Source organism: Anser anser (assembly GCF_964211835.1).
Source record: "Anser anser genome assembly, chromosome: 11".
Taxonomy (NCBI): domain Eukaryota; kingdom Metazoa; phylum Chordata; class Aves; order Anseriformes; family Anatidae; genus Anser; species Anser anser.
The window spans coordinates 11,273,798-11,301,481 of NC_139732.1; the positions used below are offsets into that span (position 1 = coordinate 11,273,798).

Consider the following 27,684-nt stretch of genomic DNA (forward strand, 5'->3'; position numbering starts at 1 on the left):
TCGTCGCTTCTGGGTCACGTTATATGGGAACTAAACACGTTCATTGAGCTCACTGGGAAAAGCCTCCGTGCACCTTTGGGTGCCTGCGGGGGAGCCCCAGGAGCACCCCATTAGTGGTGGAAAAACCCAAACATCAGCCTGCACCCCGTTTTCATGTCCTAATTTCCCCTTGGGGTGGGATGCTGTGAGGGCACCTATTTCTTGAGGGGAGAAGGGGCGAACCCCTCAGGCTGTGAGGTGAAACTGAGAGAAAAAATCGCCGTTTTCCACAGTTTTTGTAGAACAGTTCAGGAAATAGCGAGCGGTGGTCCCCTTCACGCACCCGTTGGGGGCACTCCTGAGGTAAAATTCCTGTCAGGGCCTCGCGGGGAGGGGGAGGGGGCGGGGGCGGGAGGAGAGGGGGCGGAGCCATTGCGCGGGGGGCGGGGTTATGCCGCTAGGGGGCGGAGCCACGCCGCTAGGGGGCGTGGCTCAGAGGGGAGTAGCTCCGCCCCCTGCGCGCCGTGCCGTGCCGCACGGCGCCGGACGACTGTCGCGCCGCGTCCCGCCTGCCGTAAAGCGCGGCGGCCGCCTGCCGTAAAGCGCGGAAGGTCAGCGGGGCCTCCGCCGCCCGGTGCGGGGCCGTGAGGGGCCGCCGGGCCCGGTGCTGCCCCCACCCCCACCCCCCCTCCCCCCGGCCGAGGGCCGCCGCCATGTTCCTGCGGCTGCTGTCCGACGTGCGGTGGCGCCCGGCCGCCCCCCGGTGGAGCGGGGCCGCCCGCTGCCCGCGGAGCACCTCAGCGGCCGCCGAGCCGCCGCCGGCCCCGCTGCCGGGCCAGGCGCGGGTGGTGGTGTGCGGCGGCGGCGTGGTGGGCGCCTCGGTGGCCTACCACCTCGCCAGGCTGGGCTGGAGGGACGTGGTGCTGCTGGAGCAGGGCAGGTAGGGGCTGCGGCGCCGGCTGGAGCGGGGCGTTTCTGTAGGCGTTTCTGCCATTCCTGCCGTTTCTGTAGGCACTTAGGCCGTTTCTGCTATTTCTGCCTCTGCTGAGTGCTGCAGCCGTGGGGTAGGTTTGTGCTGACCATCGCTTACGGGGCTCGGTGCTTCTTCACGGCACAGGGCAGGCCTGCAGGGCCATGGGCGGCCCTACGCTGCTACGGGTAAAATAGATAAGCATAGGGGAAATAAATTGGGTTTGTTGATAATCAAAATATATCTGCGTAGTCAGAAGCAGAAATGTTAAAAGAACAACTTTCTTTTTCCCCTGTCCTGTCCTCAGCTTTGTTGCTGCCCTACACAGCCTTCTGTCTCCTCCTCTACCCCGAGAAGCGCAGGGGGGCGAGGGGTTCACGGTGGCTTCTCCCTCTCCTGCTTTCCCCCTGGTCCCCTGTGGGCTCTGCCCTGGGCTGCATCCTTCAGAGAAACCTGCTCCAGCTGTCCAGGGGCTGCGGTTCCTCTGGAGGTATCCGTCTGCTCTGGTGCGGGGCCTTCCTCGGGCAGCAGGGAATGCCTGCTCCATCACCTGGGCCTCCTCCTCCTCCACCTTCTCCTCCTCTGTCCTTGGGGTTTCTCTGTCTCTTCCTTGTTTTTTTTTCTTTTCGCTCCTCCTCCTCCATCCCACTGGTGTTTGTTGCCCGTCAGTCTGCCTTCCTAGAGGTGCTGCTGAGGGCCCAGCTGTGCCCTGCGGGGGGTGTGTTTGGGAGCTGCCTGGAAGTGGCAGTGTTTGGAATGGGACAGCCCCGACCCCTTCTCACAGGGGCCGCCCCTGCTGGCCTCTGCTACCAAAACCCGGTGTTTTGGGGTGTTTTGGTAATGCGCGCTGCGAAGACAAAGCCTCCATCCCCGCCTCCGTGTGAGACAAGAGGTCACAAACTAAGGATCTGAAATCTGAGCGTTCTTGTTTCTCACGCTGAGCTTGTGCTCAGCCACAATTACAGTGCAGCTAAGTTCTCAGCTGACTCCTAGGCGGAGAAGCAGAGGATATTTTCTTCACCTGAACTTCTCTGCGGACTCCCAGCCACGAATGTTTGGAGGTACTTGCATGTAGGCGTGGGAAACAGTGGAGTCAACGAAGGTGCTTGTGGTTTTTTGTGCCCCTGGATGCGTATTTGAAGGTTTCGATTTACCTCCCGCCCATCCGTGCAGATCTGAGCTCCAGAGGTCAGGACAGCTGCCGGTACGGGTGGCCCAAGAGGTCTGGCTAAGCCAGCAGCTCCAGCCACGTCTGTCAGTGCTTTACTCGCAGGTAATCGCGTGAAACGCAGCGTGGCTTGGAGAGACGGGCCGTTTTAACAGACCTAAAGGTCTGCACAGGTCACCCAGCCCCTGCTGCTCCTCTCTGCTAGCGGGATGGGACACGTGTGAAGTGTCACAGCGGAGCTCAGCTGCAGGAAACGGGGAGGTCACATGCAGTCATGGCCAGACCCTCCCCCTGTAGGCTGCTTCAAGGCTTGGGCTGCCTGCTTGGTCTGCTGCAGGGCTCCGTGCCCGTGAAGCAGCCAGCTCTGGTGGGGTTTGGCCGAGCACAAGCTAGAAGAAGGCTTTGTGCGCTCCTTGGTGAGTTGGATGCGAAGCCTGTGGCAGAGCACGTACGTCTTGTTGGAAGCTGACTGCCCAGCCCATGCCTGTTGTCTGGGTTCTTGGTTTGGAAGTGAATTCTCGGTGCTTTCATTAAGCATTTTGGGGCCTAGGGCACGACGCAGAGCTGAGACCTTTGGGGCTGGAAGCTCAGAGCTTCCCCCGGTGCCGCTGTCAGGAGCAAGGAGCTCCGGCTGCTTGGCTTCGCCTGGCTGGGGAGCGTCAGGCTCTCGGCAGCTGCCAGGAGTGGGAATTCTCCCTCTGAGGTCCCCGAGCTCAGTCCACGCGTGTGCCCAAGTGAAAAGAGCACTGCGTTACCAGGAGCGGTTTAAAATTATGGTGAGCCCGGGTAAAGCCGCGCTGCAGCTGTTTTGGCTGTGACCGGGTAGGGGCGTAGCAAAGCGAACGCCTTACGCAGCTGATTCTCGTGTTGGGTTTCGTGAGGGTGCGTTGTGAGGCCAAAAGTCAGCGCGTGGAAGGCTCGCACGGGCCGGCGGAGCAGCGCGGGGTGGCTTTAGCAGCAGGGAAGGTGGCTACAAGTGGTGCGGAAGTAGCGGGAGAGAAATGCTTAAATGTGACTGTGCTGCAGAGCTTTTTATAGGTCTCACTGTGGAAGCCCTTCCCCAGGTAGCTGGGTGGGCAGTGCCTGAAGGGCAAAGCGATGCGTGCGTCTGTGTAACTGCTGCACGCTCAGAGGGGCTTGGTGCAAACTGCAAAGATGCGAGGCTCAAAGAAATCCAAGTTAATTTTGCACTGAGGGAAGCCCGCCTTTGGAGAAAGAAGGGATCGGGTAGGCAGGTTGGCTTGACCATAAGCTAACTTTTTAAGCGCTTTCTTTGAAAGATGCAAGCGTTTAGGACAAGTTAGAGAGAAGTGGGTTTGAAACAGAACGTGCTTCCAAAAGCGAGGTAAGGCAAAAGCGCTCCTGAGGTTGTGTTATCCCTGTGTCAGCCACCGTACGGCTTTGGGGTTTCTCACGTGCAGCGGCCTTCTCCTGAGGGGCAGAACTGATTTTCAAGTTGACTGTGGTGGTATTTAGCTTGCCAGGTTGACAAAGGGAGCAGTCGTGGTCTGGTGGGCGCGGGGGGCAGCGGGTGGGCGTTCGGTGCTGTCGGAAACCGGCAGGGGCAGCCTCAAGGGGAGCTGGGCTTGCTTCCCTGCCCATCAGCCGGCTGAGGCCTTCTTTAAACTTCTCTTGCAGGCTGGCTGCTGGTACCACCCGCTTCTGTGCCGGCATTGTGAGCACGGCCAGGCACGTGTCCATCGAGCTGAAGATGGCAGACTACTCCAACAAGCTGTACCAGCAGCTGGAGCAAGAGACGGGCGTACAGACAGGTACTGAGGGGTGAGCACTGCGTAACCCTTGGGAGGTCGGATCGAAGTGCTGGCCCTCAAGTAGGTGTCTTAAGTGCTGCTGGTTCCTGCTCAAAAAAATGATGTATTTGGGCCGAATCAGATGCAAAGGAACATCACTGATCTGACTGGAAGAGGGGGAGGAAGGGTATCAGGTGCTCAAACTGGAGGCAGCCTGCCTGCAAACTGCCGTCTGTAGCTTGGACAAACGTAGGTGATTTTTTTTCACAAGGACACTAAAAAGAGATGAGAGCGAGTGATCCATATTCTGCACTGTTTCACTTCTCAAAAATACAAAAAGCTTAACAGAAGCTCTAAAGCCCAGGCAAAGCAAGATATTTTACTCTAGTCTCACCCTGGAAATATTGAAGGAAATACGTTGAAATTCTAACTCTTCCTCCAAAATGCTCAGGCACGCACCTGGGATGAAAAACTTGAGTACTGAAAGTTTGCTGCTGGCAAAGACTTGTGATACACGTCAAACTCAACATGGATTATTAAATGTGCCTGTAATTAAGGTTGCTATTAAACTATTACAGGTGGTGGAGTCACAAAATGTCTGCTTTTAGTTGTTGAGGTTTTATTTTTCTATGTATTCGACCACATTTTCACCTTTTTGCCAGTAACCTCTCCTCTCGTTTAACAGGTACCGTATGTAGACTTTCTTTTATAAGCATGAATAAATGCAGTGCAAAGGAGAGTTAGAGCCCAAATCAAAACTGAAGTGCTTTTTGGAAAAGTTGACTAATGCAGTTCTTGATTGCTAACTGATAAATGTCTAAAGTTACGTGGGGATCTGGGGTTTCCTGGCTCTTGAGTAGTGGAAGCACCGGGTCTGCGATTAATTAAAGCAATGGGTCTGAAATTAAAAGGAATTCAAGATCCTGTCCAAATCTGACTTGACTTTGGTGATTGTCATAGGGTACATGAAGACAGGCTCTATTTCACTGGCTCAGACTCAGGACCGCCTAATCTCTCTGAAACGCATTGCTTCATCGCTGAAGTACGTATAAGCAGGAAATAAAACTGATTTTAAGTTTGCATCAACTCTCCTGCAACACTAACGACGTTTTCCTTGTGTTCTGTGGCAGTGTAATGGGGATCCCGTGTGAAATTATCACCCCGAAGCAAGTGGCGCAGCTTCACCCGCTTATCAACATCCACGACCTTGTGGGGGCCATGTACGTGCCGGAAGATGCACTCGTGTCCTCTGCCAACGTGAGTCTGGCTCTGGCGACTGCTGCCTCACGGAATGGTATGAGCTTTTCCTCTGGTGGTGCTCTCCTGCCTGCTAGTTACCTTCTTCCCATTAGAGAAAGTGATTGCGTCTGTTCTGGGATCTTAGCTAAGCACTGAAGGCCAAAAGTTGGTTGTTTCTGTGGGGTTCATATTCCTTGAAATCCCTTTCTTCTCAATAGCCAGGCTGAGTTTTTTTCACATACTGATTTTTTTTTCACATACTAAATCTTCAGAGAACTCATGTGATGGATCAAGCACCAGTTTGTTGTACTTGCTAGTTACGTATTTCTCTGAATAAGCACACACTGTTTTATCATAAATACAGTCCTTCATAGGACCTGGCTCAAAATCACACATCAAAAGAGTTTTAATTATCGGAAATGAAAAGATCTGCCTGACTCCTTGCGTCATATTTCGTTGGACATACATGCTTTGAAAGTGATCTTGGAAGTGAAGTAGTAAATGCTGTTTGTGTAGCACTTTGGCAGACTGGAGCGGTCTAAAAGTGGGGCAGAAGTTAATTTGATAATGGAGGTGAGGCACTCGAAGGATGAAAGTTCATCAGGCTGGAAGAAGCTATTTAGGGAGATACCACTCTTGGTTTCTTTTAGTCCAGCTTTGTTTTGCTTACTGCTAATCGATTTTTTCACAAAATAACTGATTTCCCATAAAAGAAGCAGACTTGGTCACATAAAGGCACTATAATTGAACGAAATCTGTAGTTTACACTTTTTTTTTCCATGTTGTTGGTACTGGGGTCTATCTGTCATCTAGAAGTGGGGAAAGAATACTGTGATTCTTCATAAACTTACCACTTAAATAATGAAGAAGTTGTATGCACGTTGTTTTACAGGGTTTACCTTAAGAATGGTTGGATGAAACACAGAAATTTTTGTCTTTATGAGAAAATAAGCTTTTAAGTTGAGCTTAAGGGTTTAATGTTAGTAGCTGTAGAACGAAGGCTTGAGACACACTGACTTTGTCCTCTTCAGGTGTACAGATTCACGAACGGACGAGCGTCAGTCATGTCTTAATCCAGAAGGGTCGTGTGACTGGAGTTGAGACCGACCGAGGAAAGATTCAGTGCCAGTACTTTGTCAACTGTGCTGGCCAGGTAGGATTATTAAAACTTGTCTTTCTTTTTCCCTTTAGTTAGGATGCAGTTGTGCTATTAAAGGAGATCTTTAAGGGAACTCCAAAAAAAAAAAAAAAAAGAGAGAGAAAGAAAGGTGCTTTCTTTCTGCCTCTTGGCAGTCCACAACAGTTTGTCCCAAAGAATGTTGTTGTTTTAGATCAGACTACCAAAACAGGATAACAGTAGTCCCCCACCTGACTTCTTGCATGTTGTATGCTAAAGACACTCTCGCGGTAGCCCTGACTGGTTTTAGTGTTGTGTCTCTTCATCTCTGAGAAAGCTCTGCTCTGAAGTGCTGAGTTACAGCTGCTTGGGTATAGGATTCTAAAAACTTTTCCTTTATTAGGAAGATGAATGAGCACGTGCTCTTTCTTCATTTTCATTTTATTTGACTTTATTATGGCTTGTGCTTTGGCTTGGTTTACTGGAGTAGATCAAAGTCAGAGCAGCAGGGGCCTGAGGGAGGACAGCGGAGGTGGCTGTGTGCTCGGCACAAAGGCTGGGTGTTCCCTGCCGAGGAGCCCTGCAGCTTGCTGCTACACCGCTGCGCTTGGGGTCTCTTGTGGCGGGCTCGCCCTCCTGACACGCACATGAAAAAGTCACTTTCTGCTTTTTTTTTCTTTCTATTGTTGCTTCTCTACCGTGCAGAGACACCTGACAGCCGCTGTTGCTCAGTGTGCACCTGGCTCTCTCATTCTCGTGGGGCCCTGGCAGCACCACAGCCACCTTGGCTGTGGCATATGAATCTTATTTTTCTTTCGTGTTTTATGTTGATGCTTCCTAGTCTTGAGCCAGCGTCCTACTCTTCTAGATGTTACATGAGGAACACAAATACAGTCTTTGCCCCATATAGCTCAAATTCTAAGAAAGCAGAAAACAAATGTGTTCGTTTAAGGTTTAGGGCACTGAACCACATCTTATTTGGCCTTTTTGAAAGCAGACCCACAGAGAGGATCTGTTTGAATGCTCTTGTCCTGCCTTTCTCATTGGAGTTAGTTTTCTTCTTTTACATTCTGGTTTTGTTTTGTTTTGTAATTTCAGTGGGCCTACGAGTTGGGCCACTCTGGGGACGAACCAGTCAGCATCCCGCTCCACGCCTGCGAACACTTCTACCTCCTGACACATCCTTTGAAGGAACCTCTGGCAAGCAGCGTACCAAGTAAGGGTTCTTCAGCTTTTTTTCGCTTTCCTCGATGAATTATATCCTCCTTTCCAAGGTGACTTGTGTTATGACAAAACAGCCGACTAAGGACTGTCGCTTCTCAGCTCGATTGCAATTGTGAAGTATGTTCTAGCTGAATTGCTTTGAATATCCTCTTTCAGTGGTATCTGTTTCCTTGCTGTTGGGAAAGCTTCTGCTGCAGGAATTGATTTCCAGAGCTTGTCAACAGAGCAGGTGACTGACCTTGGCTCTAGCTTGGCTAGCTGCTGTGCCTGAGATTGTTGCGTTTGTGGGCTGGAGAGGGTGCTAGCCTTGGCACTGTGTTTTCCTTGCAGGCTGCTGTCCCCAAATGGCCCATCTATTCCTTTCCTCCAACTGAAGCTAAGGCTTTACAATGGCATTTACATGTCTATGAGCTGTAGGGGCAACCCAAGCACTTGAGGTAATTGCTCCTCCCCCATGGTCTGGCTTTTGGATCTCTTCAATAAAAGCCCTTGTGTTTGAAAACTGTGGTGGGGAAGTAGGAAGCTTTGCTCATTTACTCTGTCTTTAGTAAGAGTTTCTGCTTCTAGGGATTAATATGTATATTCTCTGAGGAATGCAGCTCTCTCACTGGACTCTCTGCTTCTCTTTCACTTTACTAGAGCAATTTAAATGTATATATATTCACAGCTTTTCTGTACATGGGGAAAAAAAATGCTCTGAAACGTGTCGGGTGCAGTTCCTTAAGTGCTTCAGGTTGACACTGCCACCAGAAGCGATCCTGACCTGACTGCTTGCCCTCACCCCGTTGCTGCCCGCTGTCTTTGTGCTGGTGGCCTGCAGCAGACTGGATCAGTGACCCACCCCTGTTAAAATTAACTGTTCTTAATACATGAAGAAAAAGATGGGGAGGGCAGGGCATCTCTTGGTGGTAGGTCTGGTCCTGGGTGCAGTCCCAGTGGAAGTAAGCCAGCGTAATAGGCTGCTGGTGCCGCGAGGGTTGCAGCTCCTTGTGTCCTCCTGCTCCCAGTGCCGCTGTCGTGCTGGCTTTGGTGCCCTTTAGATTCACCGCAGTTTCTCGTGCTGCCCAGAAGTTAACCTGCGTGGCTGAGATGGGAATCGATGCCGGTTTAGGCATCAGAACCGGCTCACCAGGGGGCCACGTGAGGACCAGATCGGTGTGAAGGTGTGGGCTGGGGAGACTGAAATGGTCCTGGCTGTGGGCTGCCAGCTTGGCCCAGCCTGCCGGCAGAGCCCATCGCTGGTGCCTGTGAAAGACAGACGGAGGTCGCTGTCCCTTCTCAATTCCCTCCCCATCTCTTTTCTTTCCTCTGCAGCTATCGTAGACCCCGATGGCAGGATCTACATCCGCAACTGGCAGGGCGGCATCCTCTCAGGGGGCTTTGAGAAAAACCCCAAGCCTCTTTTCACAGAGGGACGGAACCAGCTGGAGATTCAGAACCTCCAGGAAGACTGGGATCATTTTGGTATGTCGGGGGGGAGATGCCCACAGCAATAAGGCACGTGGCTTCGGCAGGAGGCAGTTAGCAATGAGACAGGCTGTTAGAGACCAACTAGCATCTCTCTGCCTCTGTCTGACTGGTGTAAGAAGGATGAACGTTCTCTCAAATTCATTTGTTTCTTCATTTGTCAGTAATTTGCATAAAACCACTTAACCAAGGACTACGTCAACGTCTGCGCAGTGTGTAAAAACACCCGCTGACCTTTAGCTTGTATTTATTTCCTCTAGTGCAGTGGCGTACTACATGAACTTTCCAATGCTGTTCCCCCCCTGCGTTTGATTTTGGGCTGTCAGCACCACGTGCTGCTCCTCTTGTGACTGTAGATCAGCACTCTTGACCCGCCGTGCAGCTGTGGCATTTTGTTTCTGCAGCTCCTTTCAGCGGTGGCTGCCAAGTGCATTTCCAGTGGAGGAAGTTGCTCTGCGAACACAACTTGGTGGTGCTGCTTCCCAGACTTCATCCATCCCACCATCAACAGTGTGGAGCCTTGGTCCTTTCTAAATGTTCTTTCTCTTCCCGTATTATTTGTTTCTGGTTTGATATTCTGTATAAATCTTTTTATATGGAGGGATCTTTCTGTAGGAAAGAATATAGCATGGCCTCCGGGTCCCTTTTTTCCCCTCTCATATGCCTCAGAAGTTTGTGTGCCTTCGTTTCCCCTTTTATTTGAGGGAACCAGTTCTGCCCTGTGTCAGAGCTCTTTGCTTCCCCCGTGAACACACGCATCTCTGCCTGTGACCCCAGGCTCAGTGAGACTTTCACTGCTGTCTTTCTGCAGTGGTAGCATGTTCGTCCAGCTGCTCCCCTGGTTGAACTGATTTATTTTTTTGTGTCTGAGAGATAACGTATGGGTTTCATAAACAATTCAGACCCCATGGTGATGGGGTGGAGCCAGGATGGGCTTGCAGCTCTGTGCTGGCATATGGCAGAAGTTTTTAGATCTGCAGATGACTGCAAACTTGCTTGAAATACCAGCTTCCCTAACGAGCTGCTCAAGCGTTGCACCCACCTCCTCTTTGGTCTTCCAGATACTACCGGAATGGAAAAGCCCTGCTTGCTGCCCGCACACTGCCCAGGTTTCAGAAGCAGCTGCATGCTAAGTTCCAGTGCTACCTTTTTATCACTTCAAATGTGCAGAGTGGCTGAGCAGTCAGAGCTTACTCAGCCAATATTTGATCCTCTTCTGGGGCTGCAGTTCCTGTGGTTTGAGCTCACGTGTTCCTGCTCTCATCTCTCTGATTGGCACACCTTTTGAGTTTAAAATAGCCTGTACAGTTGCTGAAATGTTGGGCTGGGTGGAAGAACAAGTCTAAAACTGATCCCTCTTTTTATCAGTAGGAAAAAAGAAGCCTGTAACAACAGGCCCTCCCTGGGGAATTACAAGGCATCAGAAAGAGCAGGTCAGCAGGCTTCTGCTTGTGACTTCTTAGGTGATGTGGAATCTGAATATTTCAGAGCCTGTGTGTAAAACTGAGGAGCATTACTAGTGCTGAATTTTGGGGGCTTTAATCTAGAGTACAGTGCAGAGAGAACTCCTGGACAAGAAGATCAAAGTAGATACCTTACCCTTTTATTAAAGCTCTCAAATATCAGGCTGTTAATCGCCGAAGGACCTTTCCAGCGTGACTGGGCAATAAAGTGGCAAGGAAATTCAATGAGGATAAATGTGAAGTGACGCAAGCATGTGAGGGTGTGTGTGTTGGGGAGTGGTATTCATTTCACCGCGCAAAACAACGGGCTTGGAGCTGACCTTGGGGTTCTCGTAGTTCAGTGAAGGTGTCAGCTCAGTAGCAGTCAAAGCAAAATAAAGGAATTATTAGGAAAGGAACAGAAAACAAAATGATTATGCAGCTCCGTATCCTTGGCATGCCAGATAAGAGGTGTTCTGCAGAGGGTGTCATCTTACTAGTGAAAGAGCGGCTAGAAGCTGATCAGGGCTTGGAGCAGCTCCCAAGAGAGGGGTGACTGACTGGCAGGGATCAAAAAAAAAGGATGACCAAAGGGAGGTAAACAGAGGTCTAGGAGTTCTTGAGAGAGAAGGATGGGCTAGATGGGGATCTCCTGTTCACTGCTGCTTCTATTATGCCGGCTGGGGGCCATCAGAAAGTTATTTGAGTTTAAGTTTTAAACTCAGTGGTTCCTCTCACCACAAGTACTGGATGCGTGGATATCTCCTTGGCAGCGTGTGCCAGGTGTTTTCAGGAGTTTTGGGGAAGACTGGTCGAGTACTTGGAGAAGAGATACACTGAAGGTTGTTATTTAGTAAACACTATTTACCAGTTAGTAAATATTATTTTTATTTGGTAAATACCATTTAGCATTTATTAAATATTATTTTTGTATTTAGTAAATACCAGTTAGTGTTTGGTAAATACCACTTAGTATTTAGGGAAAATGTATTGGGGTTTAGGAGAACTCTGCTGAAGGTAAGCAGAGGCTGGCAGGATGTGTGGGGCCAGTGTCATATAGATTTCTGTTCTTACTCCTCGCTAGGTATCCATTCCTTGCTGCTTTCCCTAACAAAGCTAAACACGTTTCCACTGGGGAAGGCATCGCTGGCCTGAATCATCTGCAGACTCAGACCTTCACCACTGGTCTGAATCAGTGGGGCTGCTTTTATGGTGTGCTGTGCGATCCATTTCAAGTAGTTTGAGGTTTCTGTTCTGCCAGCATGATCCAGCAGGCACACTGTTCACCCAGTGAATGTGTCGAAGCATGGGAGCTGTTCCCTTCGGTTCAGACACCAGCACGCCCTCCATCCTGCTCTCTGGTTTGATGCTAAAGTGCCTTGAGATTGAAAGCCTTCACTCTTTGTCTTTTGTCTTGGTCCCAGAGCCACTCCTCAGTGCCCTTCTGCGCAGGATGCCAGATTTGGAGGCCCTGCAGATCATGCAGCTAGTGAACTGCCCGGAGTCCTTCACGCCAGACATGCGGTGCATCATGGGCGAGTCGCCCACGGTGCGGGGCTACTTCGTCCTGGCTGGCATGAACTCGGCTGGTATCTCTTATGGTGGGGGAGCAGGCAAGTAAGTGGTTTATCACCGTTTGGTGTGTAAGTAAGGTTTTAACCGAGAAAAAAGACTGCTCAGATGAGTCTTCTGTGTGGTGTTCTGGTCAGTATTTGTCACCTCCCCTCTGCTACCAACAGAGGACGCTTTTGTCTCCAACTTGAGTCACGGGGAGGAGCAGTCCTGTGTGTACCCCAGCTCTGTGCTAGATTCTGCTCCTACCCTGCACACCTCTTAGGCACCATATCTCGGTCACCAGCAGCCTGCTGAGGATCGAGGGAGGTCCCTGAGGACTAACCGGTCCAAACTTTTGTCTACCAGGATAAGAGAAAAGCTTAGCAAAGCACACAGTCCCTCATCTTCTCTACTTCACAATCCCCTTAATTTATTATTTGGCTGAAGTCCTTAGAGCATTCAACTTGACACAACAGTTAATTTTTCTAAAAGAGAGTGAATCTAAAGCAGATAAATCGCCATGTGTGTGATGCCATGTGCTGCCTGTTATATACTGTCCTCTGCCAGCGAGATAGGGATGTAGCCACTTCCCAGTACACTCGAAGTCCTGTGTTAATGCAAATACTTTGACAGGCATGTAAGTGTGATCCCAGCAGCAAAGTTGCTTGCAAAATGATCATCACTTCCTCTGATTGCCATTTGGTTTTGGCAGCCCAGCAGCCCTTCTGCTGTACAGCCTTCTTAGCAAGCTGCTCATTTTTTATGGCAAGTGTTAGTATCTGCACTTGTTTCCACTAGTTTCTGTCTGTCTAATAATTTAACTCAGCAGAGAAGGAAATGGTGATTTTTCTTTGTCATAAATAATATGGAAATATGGAGAATCTTTGCAGTAAGGTTATCTGAGAATCAAAATCACTTCTGAGGGTAAAACATTATTTGACTGTTTGTTGCTACAGCCTCAAGATAAGCAGCTTAGCTTGCTAATGTAACTTTTAATGATCAGTCTCAAACCCCTTTGTTTTTCTGTTTACTGACTGTGAAAAGATCCTTCTGCTCTGCTTTTGTCTGAGCTGCCTTTGTCCTTTAGCTCTGGAGCATGCCTTCCTCCTTCACTGCTAGAAGTGTAGCTAAACATAACTTGGCTGGTACCTCGTGCTGAAATGAACGCTGTCACTGATGGTTTGTGGCTGAGCCTACACCAGGTACTGAAAAACGACAAAGCAGTCAGCTTCCTAACTCCAACCTAAATGTGCTCAGCGCTCCTTTTTGTAGGGTAGCCTGAGAATTTGACACGGTGTCAGCCAGGCTACCTGTCCAGTCGCTGGCTTTGTTTACCATGTGTCCTGCTGCCCTGTGTGTTTTATCCTAACGGGAAACGAATAATTTGGAAAGCTGTTGGATGGGTTTTGTAATGGGGAAGCCTTCCAGATTCTGCTAGTGTTCAGAATGCCATGGCAGTTCTGTTCTCTCCCTACTGCGAGAAGTTCTCATGTCCAAATTGCCTTGCTTATGACTTTAAAGCTAGACTCTTTAAGACACTGACTAATTTCTTGGTCTTACTGCTTCCACCAGGTACCTGGCAGAGTGGATGGTAAATGGTTATCCATCAGAAAATGTCTGGCCTCTGGACTTGAAACGCTTTGGTACTCTTCAGAGCAGTCGCACCTTCCTCCGTCACCGTGTGATGGAAGTAATGCGTAAGTGAGGTCTCTGCATGCAGTGCTCACCGGGATGTCCAAGACTTGCTCTTTGCTGCGCTGTCTGTCCTCTGTCAACTGTCACCACCCTGAGAAACATTGTCCTTCCCCCTGGCTTCCCCTGCAACAAGGCAGCTCCTTCCCAGAAGAAGGCAAAGGCTGGCTTCTTTGTTAGCAGCATTCCTGCTAACTTTTCTGAAAGAGATGCTGTTGGTAGGGTGCTCTTTCCTATTTATATACTTTCCCGTAAGGAGGAGGTTTGTGCGTAGGACTCCAGCCTAATAAAACAATACCAAGATCTTAACAAGAAATACTACACTAAATCAAACACCGTTATTGTTTGCACATCATCGTAGCGTGAAAATGCCATCGTTTCTGACTTAGCAGTATGGGATCTAGTTATCTTATGTCATTCAGGAAGTCTTGGTAGGACATACTCTGCTTTCTCCTGCCCGAGTTGGTGATAAATGCCTTGCAGGATAGATCTTAGATGCCATTGTTCCTGTGTAAAGCCGTATATAATTTCCTCCTGTTGTTTGATTATCTATCCTGAGATAATGTGGACATCTTTTTTTTTCAAGTTTCAAATAGAAGTATAAGTACACCACGAGTTGCAAAAGAAGAGCAGTTACTTGAACACCAAGTCTAAACTAAAAACATATTCGGGTGAAAGCAGAGAAGTTGTGTAAGGCTCTGAGTCTAGGTATATTCGGGGAAATAAAAACCTTAGGCTTTGACCTTCCTCCCAGAAAAAATCAGTTTATACTCTTGGCTTTATTCTGCTGTTGCTTTCCAATGTAGATCTTGATTCTAGAAATCTTGATAGTTACAGAATCACTCTAATTTTTACAAGATAAATACTGTATTAATTTTTTCTGGTGTTACATTTCCACTATAATCCATTCGTCCCTCTACCCACTCTTTCAGCAGTACCAATACCAGGTAATGCCAATAAAATCATTAGTTGGGAGGCAAAAATAACAGAGTTGTTCAGTAAGAAATATTAGGCTATCTCAGCTTCAAATTTAAGTAATTTATGTCCTGTGTAGAAGCTTAATGTTTGCAAAGAAGCATCCTTGAGTTTTATTCCCTGCTGGCAACCAGGGAGGATGCTAAACATTCATTAAGGTAACTTGTTTTCTAAATAAGAATATGATGCATTGGCTGAGTGTTTGGAAGAGCTCCAATAACTAGAAAAAGCTAAGCTGCCAATATTTAAGAAGGTGGATTAGATGATCCTTGTGGCTGTGGGCTCCCTACCCCACTACTGGTATTGTCTAAATGATCAGTGTCTGATGCAGTGTGCTGTCAGGGAAAAATCATGCATAATTAATGCTACTCAGCATGGCTTCATGGAAAATAGAGAGTTTGGGTAAGTTATGTTGACAGTATTGTCATGAGACCACGATTATCTACAAATGTAAGTGTTCTGTGCAAATATTGTTACTCTGATTTTGCATAGCTATAAATGGATCAGAAGAGATTTGCTGATTTCAAAAAATGGAAAAGTCAGAACTGTTTTGAGGGAATTTCATTGGTGGTTCAGGTGTAGTAAGAATGCGTATCCGTAATCTGGAGTAAAATCCTAGGTAAAAATCACTACTTAACCTAATAACGAATCTCTGACCATTGCAGCCCTCATGTGTGATCTGAAGGTTCCCCGCTGGGACTTCCAGACCGGCAGACAGCTGCGCACCTCCCCGCTCTATGACCGTCTGGATGCCCAGGGGGCTAGATGGATGGAGAAGCACGGGTTTGAGAGAGTCAAATACTTTGTCCCACCTGGGAAAGGTGAGATCACGTTTTGTTCTGCCTAGCCCATCCATATTGGTCCGTGTTAGATCGTAGTTCATTCGGTTTATTAGTTGCCCTTTGATTCTTCTTTGCATTAGATCTGCTGGATTTGGATCAGAGCAAAACCTTTTACAAGCCAGACTGGTTTGATATCGTGGGTTCAGAAGTCAAGTGCTGTAAGGAAGCAGTTTGTGTCATTGACATGTCGTCTTTCACCAAGTTTGAAATAAGCGTAAGTACCTAGGAGGTGGCAAGGCATCAGCCTGGAAAGGTGGTCTTTATTTACTGTTGGCTGCTTTCAAACTCCTATTGAGGGATAGATAGAGAAGTCAGGCTGTACGGCCAGATTCAGGCTGCAACAAATATTTAGCTGAGATTGCCTTTTGTCTGTTGAGGGCCCACTTCATAGAAATACCAGCTCAGTCTGTAAATAGGGTTTGACCTTCGGCACCATGTGACCATTGTCTCCTATTATGGTTGAGAAGTCGGTGTCACTATCAATGTGAATTGAAAGAATTTGGGTCAGGACGTTGATGCAGTCCTAAACTGCCCCAGTTAATTTGCGTTGCTCAGACAGCTCGTCTGACTTCTCTCCCTTTCAATTCCCATAGTCCACGGGAGACCAGGCGCTGGAGAGTCTGCAGTACCTCTTCTCAAACGACCTGGATGTGCCAGTTGGGCACGTTGTGCATACCGGCATGCTTAATGAGAAAGGAGGTTATGAGAATGACTGCAGCATTGCGCGGCTGAGCAAACGCAGGTAGGTATGCAGACTGCATCTTTATCACCAGCCTCTACGAACCCCTTAATGAAGATCATAAATTCCACCCCCACGCCCTGTAAGGAAAAAAGGAAAGTCTCCATTCTACACTCATCCCTAATTCTGTAACTCAAATAAGAAGGAGCTCCCAAACTTATCTGTAGTCCCCATATCAGTAAGTGCAGATTTCTACAAAATGTTTGGCCTTCAGTTGTTGAGTTTCTCAATTGAAAGACAAATTTGTTTTTGGCAAATTTGTTCCAGTCATTACTTTATTGCTTAAGTATTCATTTAAAGAGCAAACTAAACATGTTTGCTCGCTGGCTCCTGACCAGTCTTTTCATTAGAGTTCCGTGCTGAAACACTTCTTTTTGACTGTTTCAATTTGCGTTGTGGTGTCGTTACTCTAGTTCTCGGCTCTGTGCTCACCCAGGGTTCGTTCTTGTGCTCTGTGATGCAAACTGACATGATCACAAGATCTTGTCCTTAGACTAAGCAACTTGGGCTCTGTTTGGCATTTAAGTAGAAAAAAAAATACACTCATGTTTAAAAACTATTTCATGGGTATGTCCCGGCCGAGCATTGGATTCATTTCCCTAGACCATTTTCTATGTATGCTGTCCTTGTATTGGTGTGAGGGCATTCTTCTCTGCTGCTCTTATAATTAGAAGCAGCTTTTCTTTCTCTTCTTCTTCCATCTGCATTCATGTGTTGTTTAAAAGCATTGTGTGCCTCTGTGTGAAACTGGTAGCTTTCCTCCTTGTTAATCACTTCTGCAGATATTATCTCTGTCAATAATGTACTTCAACTCACAGTTGGTATGAAAGAGACTAGCTTGTTTTCACATATCAAGTGGAGTTCTGTTTTCGGAAACTGGTAATAATGACCACCATTGTGTAGGGAAAGACTTCGACTGAAACAAGAAACTGCTTTGAGAATGAAGCACTCTTCTGACCGTCAGAGTAGCCAGAATCACTGGTCTCGAAGAGCTGCAAATGCTCTCTGCAAAATGACTCTGACTTTGGGGCTACCTTGTGAACTTCCTGCAGAGTTGCCCGCATTCTGCTTCTGGTCCTTCTGCTGCCTTCTTGTCCCCAGGCTGCTGGTAATGCTCGCAGGCTGAGGTTTCCCGTCCTAACAGATCTGGTGGCGTTGATCCAGAGACATTAGTCGTGGTTTTTGTAAACCAGCTTATTTTGGTCTGGTGTTATCTTGGAAGCTGCTGAATGGCTCCAGTAGTTCATGGGCAAAGAATGAACTGAATCATCTTGTGGCTGTGAAGTTTCATTGTTTATTGGTTTCGATTTTTCTCTTCCAGCTTCTTCATGATTTCCCCTACTGACCAGCAAGTCCACTGCTGGGCCTGGCTGAAGAACCGCTTGCCTAACGACAGCAACCTGACCATGGAAGATGTGACCTGGAAGTACACAGGTAGGAAATCACTGAAAGCAGACCTTGTTATACAGCCTGAAGTCACAAATGGTGCCTTGTGCTGCGTGCCAATTAATTGTTTAAGCTCTCCAGAGTGGTGGCTGGGTCTCTTTTCCAAACGGTTGGATGAAAGCAGCAATTCAGACTCTGAATTCAGACTCTGCCTCCTAGCAAGCTGTGAGCTGGGAGACGGCTTTCCTTTCCCATGGACTGTCAGGAGACAGCCTGGTGACATAACTTTTCTTTCAGTGAACTTTAAGACTTTCCACAGCTCACAACTTCCCAAAGAGAAATAGAAATCCTTGCATGTGTATATGCAAGATAGACACCGGGTAAGACCTCTCTGTTCTCATCCTAATGGTGTTATCTTCCTCTCTTTAGCTCTGAACCTGATAGGCCCTCGTGCTGTGGATGTCTTGTCAGAGTTGTCGTATGCCCCTATAACTCCAGAACACTTTCCCTCTCTCTTTTGCAAGGTGAGTGGCTGTGCTTCCTTCCTCCTCACTCTGCTAGGTTTTTTGAAGCATGTGTGGAAGAAGGGGAAGAACAATGTTTTGGGTGGCTAGAGGTGAATTTATATTTATGTATAGATGCACTGCAGTAGGTGAGTTAGGTTGGTCGTGTACTTGTTAGGCTTACTTTGTTACTTATTTTTCTTTGGATTCTGTGTGCTGAATATACAGGTAAATATGAATTTGTTTTCAGTATTCTTCTTGCTGTAGGCTTGGTGTCATTTGGTGTCTTGGCATATTTCATGTAATCAGTTCTGAAAGCATCAGTCTGAGGGGCAACTGGGATCATTGACTGTGGAGTCAGTGTCTCCTGTCGTGGTGAAAGGCTGAGAAGATAGCTGCAGTTCAGCTCCTGTCTCGTATTTAGAACACGAGCCTTTGTCCTGACCTAGTTCGAAGGCTTATCACCAAGTGATTGAGAAGCCTGGATAATGGGGTGTTGCTGTCTGGATTTTTACACTGAATTCTTCAGAAGCATGTGCCGGTAGTGAACTACCTGAGGAAGGGGAAGAGGGCTGACCGGTGTGGATTGCATTATGTATTACTGTGTTCCTCCTGGATCTCTGTGCTGTGTTCCAGTTTGGATGTTTTCACCCCCTCTGATTCTGCAGGAGATGAGCGTGGGCTATGCTAATGGCATCCGTGTGATGAGTATCACTCACACAGGAGAACCTGGATTCATGCTTTATATTCCCATAGAGGTAAGAGTACGCTGTAGCCTCAGCTAATTAAAACAGTTGCTTGCATGCATAATCAGGAACACTTTTTCCATGCTGACTCAGGGTAACGAAGTGTCTGTTTTGTACCAGGGGAGTTTCCCCGCTCTGCCTAGTGCTCCAACTGGCCAGACCTCGTGCGCCAGAGACTGGGCACAGTAACGTCAGCGGTGGTGTGTCAGATGCTGTCGCTCTTTCCCAGTGTTTGTCTGCAGCTCTGTGTCTCGCCCTCCCTTTGCAGTACGCCCTTCACGTGTACAACGAGGTGATGAACATGGGCCAGAAGTACGGCATCCGGAACGCCGGTTACTACGCGCTCCGCAGCCTGCGCATCGAGAAGTTCTTTGCATTCTGGGGCCAGGATCTGGATGCCTTTACCACTCCTATGGAGTGTGGACGCGAGTTCCAGGTCAAGCTGGATAAGGTACGGTGGGAGGCTGAAAGCACCTCCTGCAGCAGGGTCTGCTATCGCAGTGGGTACGGGTGGGAGAGGTGAAAAGACTGCCATGGATGTGTTGCTCTTCTGATGGAGCTGTAAGTGCATAGCTGTAACCCGTGTTCTTGTGCTTTGTAAAGAAATATTTGTAGTAGAAATAACGAAAATATTCTGCCTTCCTCTCTAGGCAGCACTCCCAGTGATCTGTGTGATGTCCTGCTTTGCTTGTGTGCAATGTGCAGGGCAGGGTGCTGGGTACCTTACGGGTGCTCAGGTTTCTTTTTCCCAGCTGCTTTCCCGGTCTGCTGAAGCAAATGCCACCTGGTGCGCAGGCTGGCTTTTAATGAAGTTAAAAACATGAGGACAGACAGGGACAGGAGCTCTATTTGTACTGAAACAGAACAGTGTAGAGCTGTATCCTGCTCGTTTGTGGTGACAGGTGCCATCTCTGCCACTTGCTTGTTATCTTATTCCATACGTCTTTGTGCGAGCCAAAACAAATGCTTATACGAGATAAGTCAGAGAGGGGAATGCGCTGATGAGGGACACAAATTTCATATGTGGCTACGTTTTCTCTGGTTTATGAAATGTGGTAGCCTTCTGGGACCAGAAAAGTGGTGAAAACTACAATGGTGAAATGGCTTTCACTGCTGTAAAAACTAGAATGAATTTAAGGGCCCGCTTCACAAATATTTTGTGTTCATTAATACACTTGGCATCCGGAACAACGAACGTGACAGGAAACTTGTGTCTGAGCTGGGCTTTTTGTGCGCAGAAGCAGCCTGTCCTGCTGACTCCCGAGCTTCTCTTGACCTTGTGCTGGAAGCTTGTCTGTTAAAGCTCAGCAGCTGCCGTGCTCCTTTATCAGCTGATGCTTCCTTTCCTCCCCAGGGAATGCAGTTTGTCGGCCAGGAAGCGCTGCTGGAACAGAAGCAGAACGGCGTGTACAAGCGCTTTACCATGTTCATCCTCGAGGACCACGACACGGACATGGACCTCTGGCCCTGGTGGGGCGAGCCCATCTTCCGCAACGGCCGCTACGTGGGCAAGACCACCAGCAGCGCCTACAGCTACACGCTGGAGCGCCACGTCTGCCTGGGCTTCGTGCACCACTTCGACGAGAAGACGGGCGAGGAGCTGGTGGTGACAACCGACTTCATCAACCAGGGCGAGTACGAGATCGACATCGCTGGGCAGCGCTTCCAGGCCAAAGCCAAGCTCTACCCCTTCAGCTCCCTCTTCACGCACCGTCGCCGCAAGGACGAGGTGGAACTGAGCGGCTACCAGAGGGAGTAGAGCTGAGCACAGACCCGCTCCTCTTCCCAGGCTGGAGTCTCCTGCCACCATCTTCCAGTCCTCTCTCCTCACCCCGCATATTTCTTTCTCTTCCTTTCTTGTCTTGCCACTTTTAAACTTTTTCCAGCGTGTTACATTTTGTATATTTTAAAACTTTAACTTCCAAGCTTTCTCAACCCTGTCCGTCTCCCTCCTTCAGCCCTTCGCTTGCCAGGCTCCCCCGTGCCACGGTGGGTGGAGGGGAACTCCTTCACGGGAAGGAACTTCCAACACGGGAAGGGTTCAGGAGAGCTCCTGCGGACTGCAGCCCTTCTCTCCCCCCTCCGGTGTCAGGCGTGGGACAGCAGGCGTCTGCTCAGCGCTCCTGGCCCCTCGGCTGAAGGCTGGGACTTCCCCTTGCTCCCCACAAACCACTTTGTAGAGGGGTCGGTGCGTTGGCGCGCGCAGCAATAGTATGATCAGCTACCTCACTGGCACAAGGCAAAGCGCCGTGTGAGCAGCAGCGAATGGACAAGTTTGGGTATCACCCAGCTTGTTCACCATTTATCCACCGTTTTTCCCTACCAGGGAGTCGAGTAGGTTTACCCGTCAGATCCCTGGGGTGACAGTAGTGCTGGTAAGTTTTTCGTTGTTGTTCGGGTTGGATTTTTTGCCTGGGGTCGCTGAAGCTAGACGGCCTTGTATAAACATAACCGAAGAGCAGCATGTGTGTTTTACTTCTGTAAAGGAACGGGGTTGGGTTTTTTTTATTAGCAAAAATACTGATTTCTAACAAGGGCAGTTGTTAGTGTTTAATGTTGATAGCACTGTTGAAATGCTGCTTCTGTTTCAGCTGCACAGTGTACAGTTTCTGTGAATATTCCTTCACTTTCATTTGTGTGTGTGTGAGTCCATCAGGCTCGTCTGGCAGGGTTCACGCAGTGAAGGCGAGTTTCGTGTAAAACCTGTGTTTGTTCGTGGACCTTGAGCAGCAGGAGGGGATGACATCTTGTGGCTTGGCTGCCTGCGGTTGTTCCAGAACTAGAGGAAAACCCCACAGCACTCGTCTCAGCTGTGGGGCTGGGACTACCCCGAGAAACACGGAGAGGTTCTGGTGGTGACAGCACCTCGGCAGCTCCTGTGGGGCTCGAGGAAGCTGTCTTCTGTTCCCTCCTCAAATCTGTTGCACTTCTTTTCGTAGCACCTCACCTGAAGGGAGTGAAAGAGGGGGGTTTGAGGGAGTGGAAGTTGGGTTCCGAATTGCCTCAGGTGGTTCAGGGGCTTCACCCCTTCTTCTGGTGTCAGCGTGCTCTGATCCAAGCACTGATGCTGTAAAAAATGGGGGGTGCTGAGCTGTATCGCACAGATTTATGCCTTTCCCTTCCCACTGTGAGCACAATCAGAACCGAAGACGTTCTCTATTTACTGGAAGGAGACCTGTTGGGTGTTTTCCCTGCCTCTGGCACCCACGTATTCATCATCGTCTTCCTGCTGCTGATGATTCCAGCGTCCTTCAGGAGTTTAATCACAGCCTTGCACTGAGGCGAGCCCTGTCAGCACGGGGAGCACTTTGTAATCTAGAACCTCGTGGGGCATTTTCTTTTCCGGTTAACTGGTGAGCATCAGCAGTGTAAATATGAGCTCAAAACCTCTGCAAGTTCTTGCTTTGAGTTTGTTTTCTGCTGCTTTAGTTGCTTTAGGTCTTGTCTTTGGTCTGCCAGCTCGTGATCGAGATGTTCTCAGCGCACAAAAGGAACTGGATGGCCCTAAGGCAAGAAGTGTGAAAGGGAAAAACCTTTACACCTTAAGAACAGGTTGTCAGAGCAAGTTTCCCCATTCAGGGAGATGCAGAAGCTGTGAAACAGCGGTGGAGAATCGGGATAGGGCATAGGATGAAGGGAGAAGGAAGGGTTCAAGCCAGTGGGGTAACAGGTTGGATGTAGATGTCACTTCTTTGAGTGTGCTCTCCTTTGTAAACAGTGAATTCCTTTGTAGCATCTGGCCTCGTTAGGGATTTCAAACTAAACTTGAAATGGATGTGCAAAAATTCACAAGTCTTTGCAGTGCAGTTGGAATGTCGTGATCCCACTGTGCCCGTTGTGGATGCATGTACCAAGGAGGACCTCTGCCCTACCGGCATGTTACCTGAAAATCGCGCACCGGGGCTCTCGAGGAGGATGCCTGTCTGTCCTCTTGTCCCTCTGATGGCTTTCTGGGACGTTGCAGTGCCTTCCTTTCCCAGGGAAAGAGGTGCTAGGCTAAAGAAGAGCTTTCTGCTCAGTGCTCAGGATGCGCCTTAGCGCAGCCCTCCTGATTAGAGTTCGTGTGCCACTTGTCGCTGGAGAGGAAAGAGGCTTCCTCGGGAGAACGCCGAGTGTTTGGCTGAGGTGGGCTGAAGTACTGAAAGCAGCTGCTGGAGAGTTGCCAGCGAAACCGCTTGCTCTGGTGAGTTATAATTAGTTCAGAGCGAACCAAAAGGTCAGCAGCGTGTGTCCTCTCGGTGCTGAAGCATCGCTTCAGTTGCAGCCAGGTTATATTCCTTCGTGTGATTTTTCTTTCCCCCCTGTTTTATGGGTGCCCATTAGTCCCTCAGATAACTTGTGATACGGTTTTCTCTTCCCACGGCAGTTCTGACAACAAAATTGTGTTCTGTGAGCTACTTCTGCCATTATGTCTGCTCAGGTTTATTTTGTGTCTGCATCTATCAGTACCAAGAGCAGAGAACAAGAATAAACGCGCATCGTGCAGTAGGTGTGGCGGTACTCTGCAGCGTCACCCTGCTGGTGGAGGCTGCTGGCAGCGGGCAGTCCTGCGGCTCGCAGCTGCCTGCTCCTGCTCTCCCTGTGACAAATTCTGTTTATGTCTGAACCCGGAGGCTTCAGCTGCTCCTTGAGGTTTAGTCTTTGCGACTTCTGGCAGGTATTTCTGGCCTTACCGCGAGTCGTCTGTCTTCTCCAGCTTGGGTGGCAGTCAAGGGGACAGCGGGATGGCAGCTTTTAGGACAGGGCCAGATGCTGGGGCTGAGCGAGGCGCTCCTAGCGCGCTGCTTTCTTCCAGGGCATGAAGCAGGGATGCAAGAGTGCTGCCTTCGCCTCGTGGCTGCAAGAAAATGAAAGAACATTTTCGTGCTTGAAAATGAAGAACAAAACCAACTGAGGAGTTACCACCTCTAGTACAACTTGAGATTGGAAAACTGTGGACATCAGACCTTTGGAAGCTGCTGTGACACGAGCTTAATACCCGGCATCCACGGCGCTGAATGGTGCGGGCTGTAAAATTACACGCCGTGATTAGAACTGCCTTAGAACGCTTTCTGCTGAGACAGGTGATTTGTTCGTGTTCAGCGTGGTAGGACTGCGAGCTGCGGGTGGGAAACACTGAACCAGCACCCTCTTGTGAAGGGGATGGGGGCCTCGTGCTGGGGCAGGAGCAGGAGGAGCAGCAGCACCAGGAGCAGCAGCAGCAGCAGGACGGTGTGCACGCACTGCACGTGGTGGTTGTAGCGGTGTCCGGTCTCTGAGTCTCGCTTCCCCAGCGTGAGCAGCCCCGCGGGTTTCCTCCATCCAGGCACCTTTGCCAAGACTGAGGCTTGAAGGGAGGTTGGCTGGAGTTTGGTATGAGAAAGGAATTCATCTTTTTGGCTGAAATAATGTAGGTGGAGCATAACCTACTTTAGGATAACCGTGTTACCCTTCAGTGACAACCATTAAACGTGCCCGTGGTGTGCTCTTGGCACGTGTAGGTGTGCTTTGTCTTCCCCAGAAGGCAATATTTGCGTGGGTTTGGTGACAGAGTGGTGCATCCACCCTGCTGCGCAGCGTCCCTGTAGGCCAGGAAGGTGCTGCTTGGCCGAGGAGCGCAGGGAGCCTGCGCCAGAGGCAGGGCTTTGTGGGCAGCCCGCTCCAGCTCTGCTCAACGACTTCTCCAGGCGTGCTACGTGGCCTTACCCTTGTTGTGTCCTTGCCTAAGCTCTCGTAGTTTTTAGTCCCCGAGGGGGTGCTGAAATGCTGGAGTAAAACTGGTGTTAGAGGAGAAGGACTTTATTGTTCATATTTGGTGGCCTGAGGTTAAAATTAAAGCTGCGCATTCAGAAATGTTTTATGTTCCAGGAGCGTGTGCTGTAGTGATTTTCCTGTCTGTCTTTGCCAGGCTTAATTCCTCCTCGTCTGCTCTGTGCTGACACAGGTGTCCAGACCTGATCGGCCTTGCTGGTGCAGTTGTTGCTCCTCTGTTTGTGGCGAGGAGCAGAAGCCGTGTGCCTGCATCTCCAGGTCTTGGTGTAAGCCTGGGTTTGGGTTCCCCCTTCCTGTAGCTGCGCTCAAGCTGCCGCAGGTCTCGTTGCTTTTCCCCTGACAGCCCCAGCTCGGCGGGTGCCGTAGGACCTCTTGTGCGCAGCGTTCCTCTCTTCACCCTGCCCAGCGCCTCATTGCCTGAGCCAGCTTTGCTCTAGATCTGTCTCTTTGCATCAATTTAAGCTCTGCAGCTTTTAGGTGGTGGCACCACCCTGCCTCCCACGGGCTTGTGGCTCTGCTGCGAGCTGCCTTCGCACTGGGACTACAGCCCTGTCCCTTGCAAGCCTCTTCTTGGGGCCTGGAGAACTCGTTGTGCAGGAAGCTGGACCGAGAGCCAGATGAGGTGAAAAATAACACTATTTTTTTAAATCATATCCTCGATTTAGTGCAGGGTAAGCTCCAGGCGGAGCCAGGGCAGCGTTAGCTAAGAACCAAGCAGCAGGGCACGGTTCCCAACATCACTTTTCCCCCCACCGCTTCTCCTTCAGGTGGAGGAAGCCGTGCCCTGGTGGAGGTGGTGGGGAGCGCATATGGGGTTGCCCCAAACTCTCGTTTCTCCCCGGTGTGTTCCTGCAAGCAGCAGCTAACTGTGGCGGTGCAGTGCCCACCTGGGGCTGGCTGTAGCCTTCCAGCACGCTTTAACCAAAACGTTTACATTTTGAGAAGAAATGTACAAAACAAAAAAGGCAGTTTTCCATGTTTGGAAAAGAAATTGCTTGCAAGGGCAGACGCCTTTCTTGTTTCAAACAGAACACTTTGCTGGTGGAGTCCAGCAAAAACTTCATCACCTTCGGGTTTGTCTTCCCAAATGTATTTATCGTCATACTTGATCGGCTTGATTTTTTTTTTTTTTTTGCCCACGTTGGGATGCTTTTTTGTTTTAAGCTACCTTTTCCTTAAGTGATTGTTAGGGCAGGTTGTTTCTTTTATTGTTGCTGTTGTTTTTAACGTTCAGGCAGGAAATGGGGCGTGGGGGAGAAGGGATTAACGTCACCAGACGACTTCAAGCTGTCCCTGAGAAGCAGTTGAAAATTTTCTTTGCACTTTACACTTTCCTTAAGCGTTGTGATTGTAGCGTGCTTAGAGCCCTCAGCGAGTGCATTCGAGGGAGGAAAAAAAATCTTTACATATTTGTAAATGCCTTAAGGCTTTTAGGCTAGGTGTTTGTGCACTGCCCGTGCGTGCCGCTTGATTTCTTGCTGTGCTTGGGGCGCACAGGGCAGGCTGGGAGAGCCTTGGCAGAGCCTCGGCGCGAGTTCCTGTTTCTCCAGAAGTGGATTTATTCAGGATATTGCTCGTGCTATAGCAGGTTCAAGGGTTTCTCTGTGCCGGGGACCTCGTGTCTGCTCAGATGGCCGAGATTCCTCATCTCCTGCTCGTCGCAGGGCTGAGCTGCGCTGCTGGCGTCGGGATGGCTTCTGAGCTGGCGGTGCCTTGGTTCAGGCACCCTGCCTAGTCCGAGCAAGGTGTCTCCGTGAGGAGGATTGGTGATTTATAACGAAAGAGGCTCTGGAGGATGGCGCTCGTTAATATTTATTGGTTTGTCTGAGCTGGTGACAGCTGGCCATCCCACGCACGTGCTTGACACCGGCTTCTCCCACCAGCAGCGTGGCTACACGCGAGCCACCAACAACGGATGCTCTGCTTTGCACGGACAGCAACAAGTCCTGCGTCCTCCAGCCAGCAGAACCTGAGGCAAGTTCACTTCGAGTCCCTGTTTTAACCGAGAAAACACTTTCTAGTGCCTTATGCTTGTGAATGTCGTGCAATGGACGTGGCTGAGGTGGGCCAGGTGAGGTTTCCCCGACCACTGCGCCTGTCGCAGGGCAGCCAGCAGCTGGATCCCGGCAGCGCGGCGACTCTTCCAAATCCCTTCGACTGTAGGGCTTGTGAAACATCACCCCGGGGTCTGCCTCGGTGAGCAGCAGCAGCACCTCCCCTCCCTGGGCTTCGGGCTCGGAGGGGTTTGGGGGAGGCAGAGGGGTTCTGAGGGCTGCACCCAGCTGCGGGGGTAGGGGCGGAGGTTCCCCAGCGCACACAAAGGGGTGAGCTCGCTGCTCTCCCCCGAGGCCGTGTTATTACGTGTGCTGTATTTATATTGTGCTTTACTTCATTTAATATTTTGGTTGGCTTAAACGTTGCTAGGTTTGTATATTAATAAAGAGGCGTTTTAACTACTTCCGAATCGGGCGGTTTGTTACACGAGAGCCTTCTGTTACCCGTCAGGATCCAAACCCCGTGGTCCTCAGGTGGCTTTGCCACGAGGACACAGGGTGGTCCCCTGCTGCAGGGGCGCTGGGGCTGGAGGAAGCCCCTGGGGCGGGTGGTGCATGGCCCCAGAACGCTGTGTGGGGTTTCAGCCCCCTCCGGCTGATGGAGAGCCCCAGCCCTCTGCCAGCACCCAGCTGGGGCAAACCCCCTGGAGGTGTCAGAACACAAAGGGTGAGTTTTTATTTATTTTCCCCCCCCCCCCTCGTGCTTCCCTTTCAGTGGAATTTCCTTTTGTTTCAGCTTGTGCTCGTTGCCTTTCCTGCCAGGATGCAGAGAGGGCTGGCTCCTGGAGCAGCCCTAAGCACACAAGGCAGGCTGAGTGAGAGATGCGGCCCGCTGCAGGGATGGAGCCAGCCCACTGCCCCCTGCCACGGGGAAGCTGCTGCAGCACCCCAAAGCCCTGGGGAAAATGCTTGGAAACCTTTTTCAAGACAAATGCCCACGCAAGTTTTAAGTCCCAGCAGGAGCCAGGGAAAATCTCTCATCCATCTTCTGCTGGAGAGCATGCTCACGGCAGGTTGAAGCAGCCCCCTGTCACCCCCTGCCTGGGGCACGACAGAGATCGGGGACTGGGGGCTCTGTCCTGTGC

At 49.8% G+C, this 27,684-nt stretch overlaps 1 protein-coding gene across 2 annotated transcripts; it reads left to right on the top strand.

Moving 5' to 3' along the window:
- The first annotated feature begins 574 nt into the window (after window positions 1–574).
- On the top strand, window positions 575–27,009 carry PDPR (pyruvate dehydrogenase phosphatase regulatory subunit). Of its 2 annotated transcripts, XM_083851899.1 has the most exons (17): window positions 575–919; window positions 3,756–3,889; window positions 4,829–4,910; window positions 4,999–5,162; window positions 6,139–6,260; window positions 7,323–7,440; window positions 8,763–8,912; window positions 11,782–11,974; window positions 13,484–13,608; window positions 15,244–15,399; window positions 15,501–15,634; window positions 16,014–16,162; window positions 17,481–17,593; window positions 17,975–18,069; window positions 18,717–18,806; window positions 19,063–19,245; window positions 20,149–27,009. In XM_083851899.1, the coding sequence occupies exons 1-17, from the start codon at window positions 693–695 to the stop codon at window positions 20,551–20,553; spliced, it is 2,640 nt and encodes an 879-aa protein (XP_083708025.1). In that variant the 5' UTR covers window positions 575–692; the 3' UTR covers window positions 20,554–27,009. The 2 variants fall into 2 exon arrangements, with proteins under 2 accessions (XP_083708025.1, XP_083708026.1); XM_083851900.1 differs by lacking the exons at window positions 575–919; window positions 3,756–3,889; window positions 4,829–4,910; ... (3 more) ...; window positions 8,763–8,912; window positions 11,782–11,974 and adding an exon at window positions 11,990–13,113.
- Window positions 27,010–27,684: the final 675 nt, after the last annotated feature.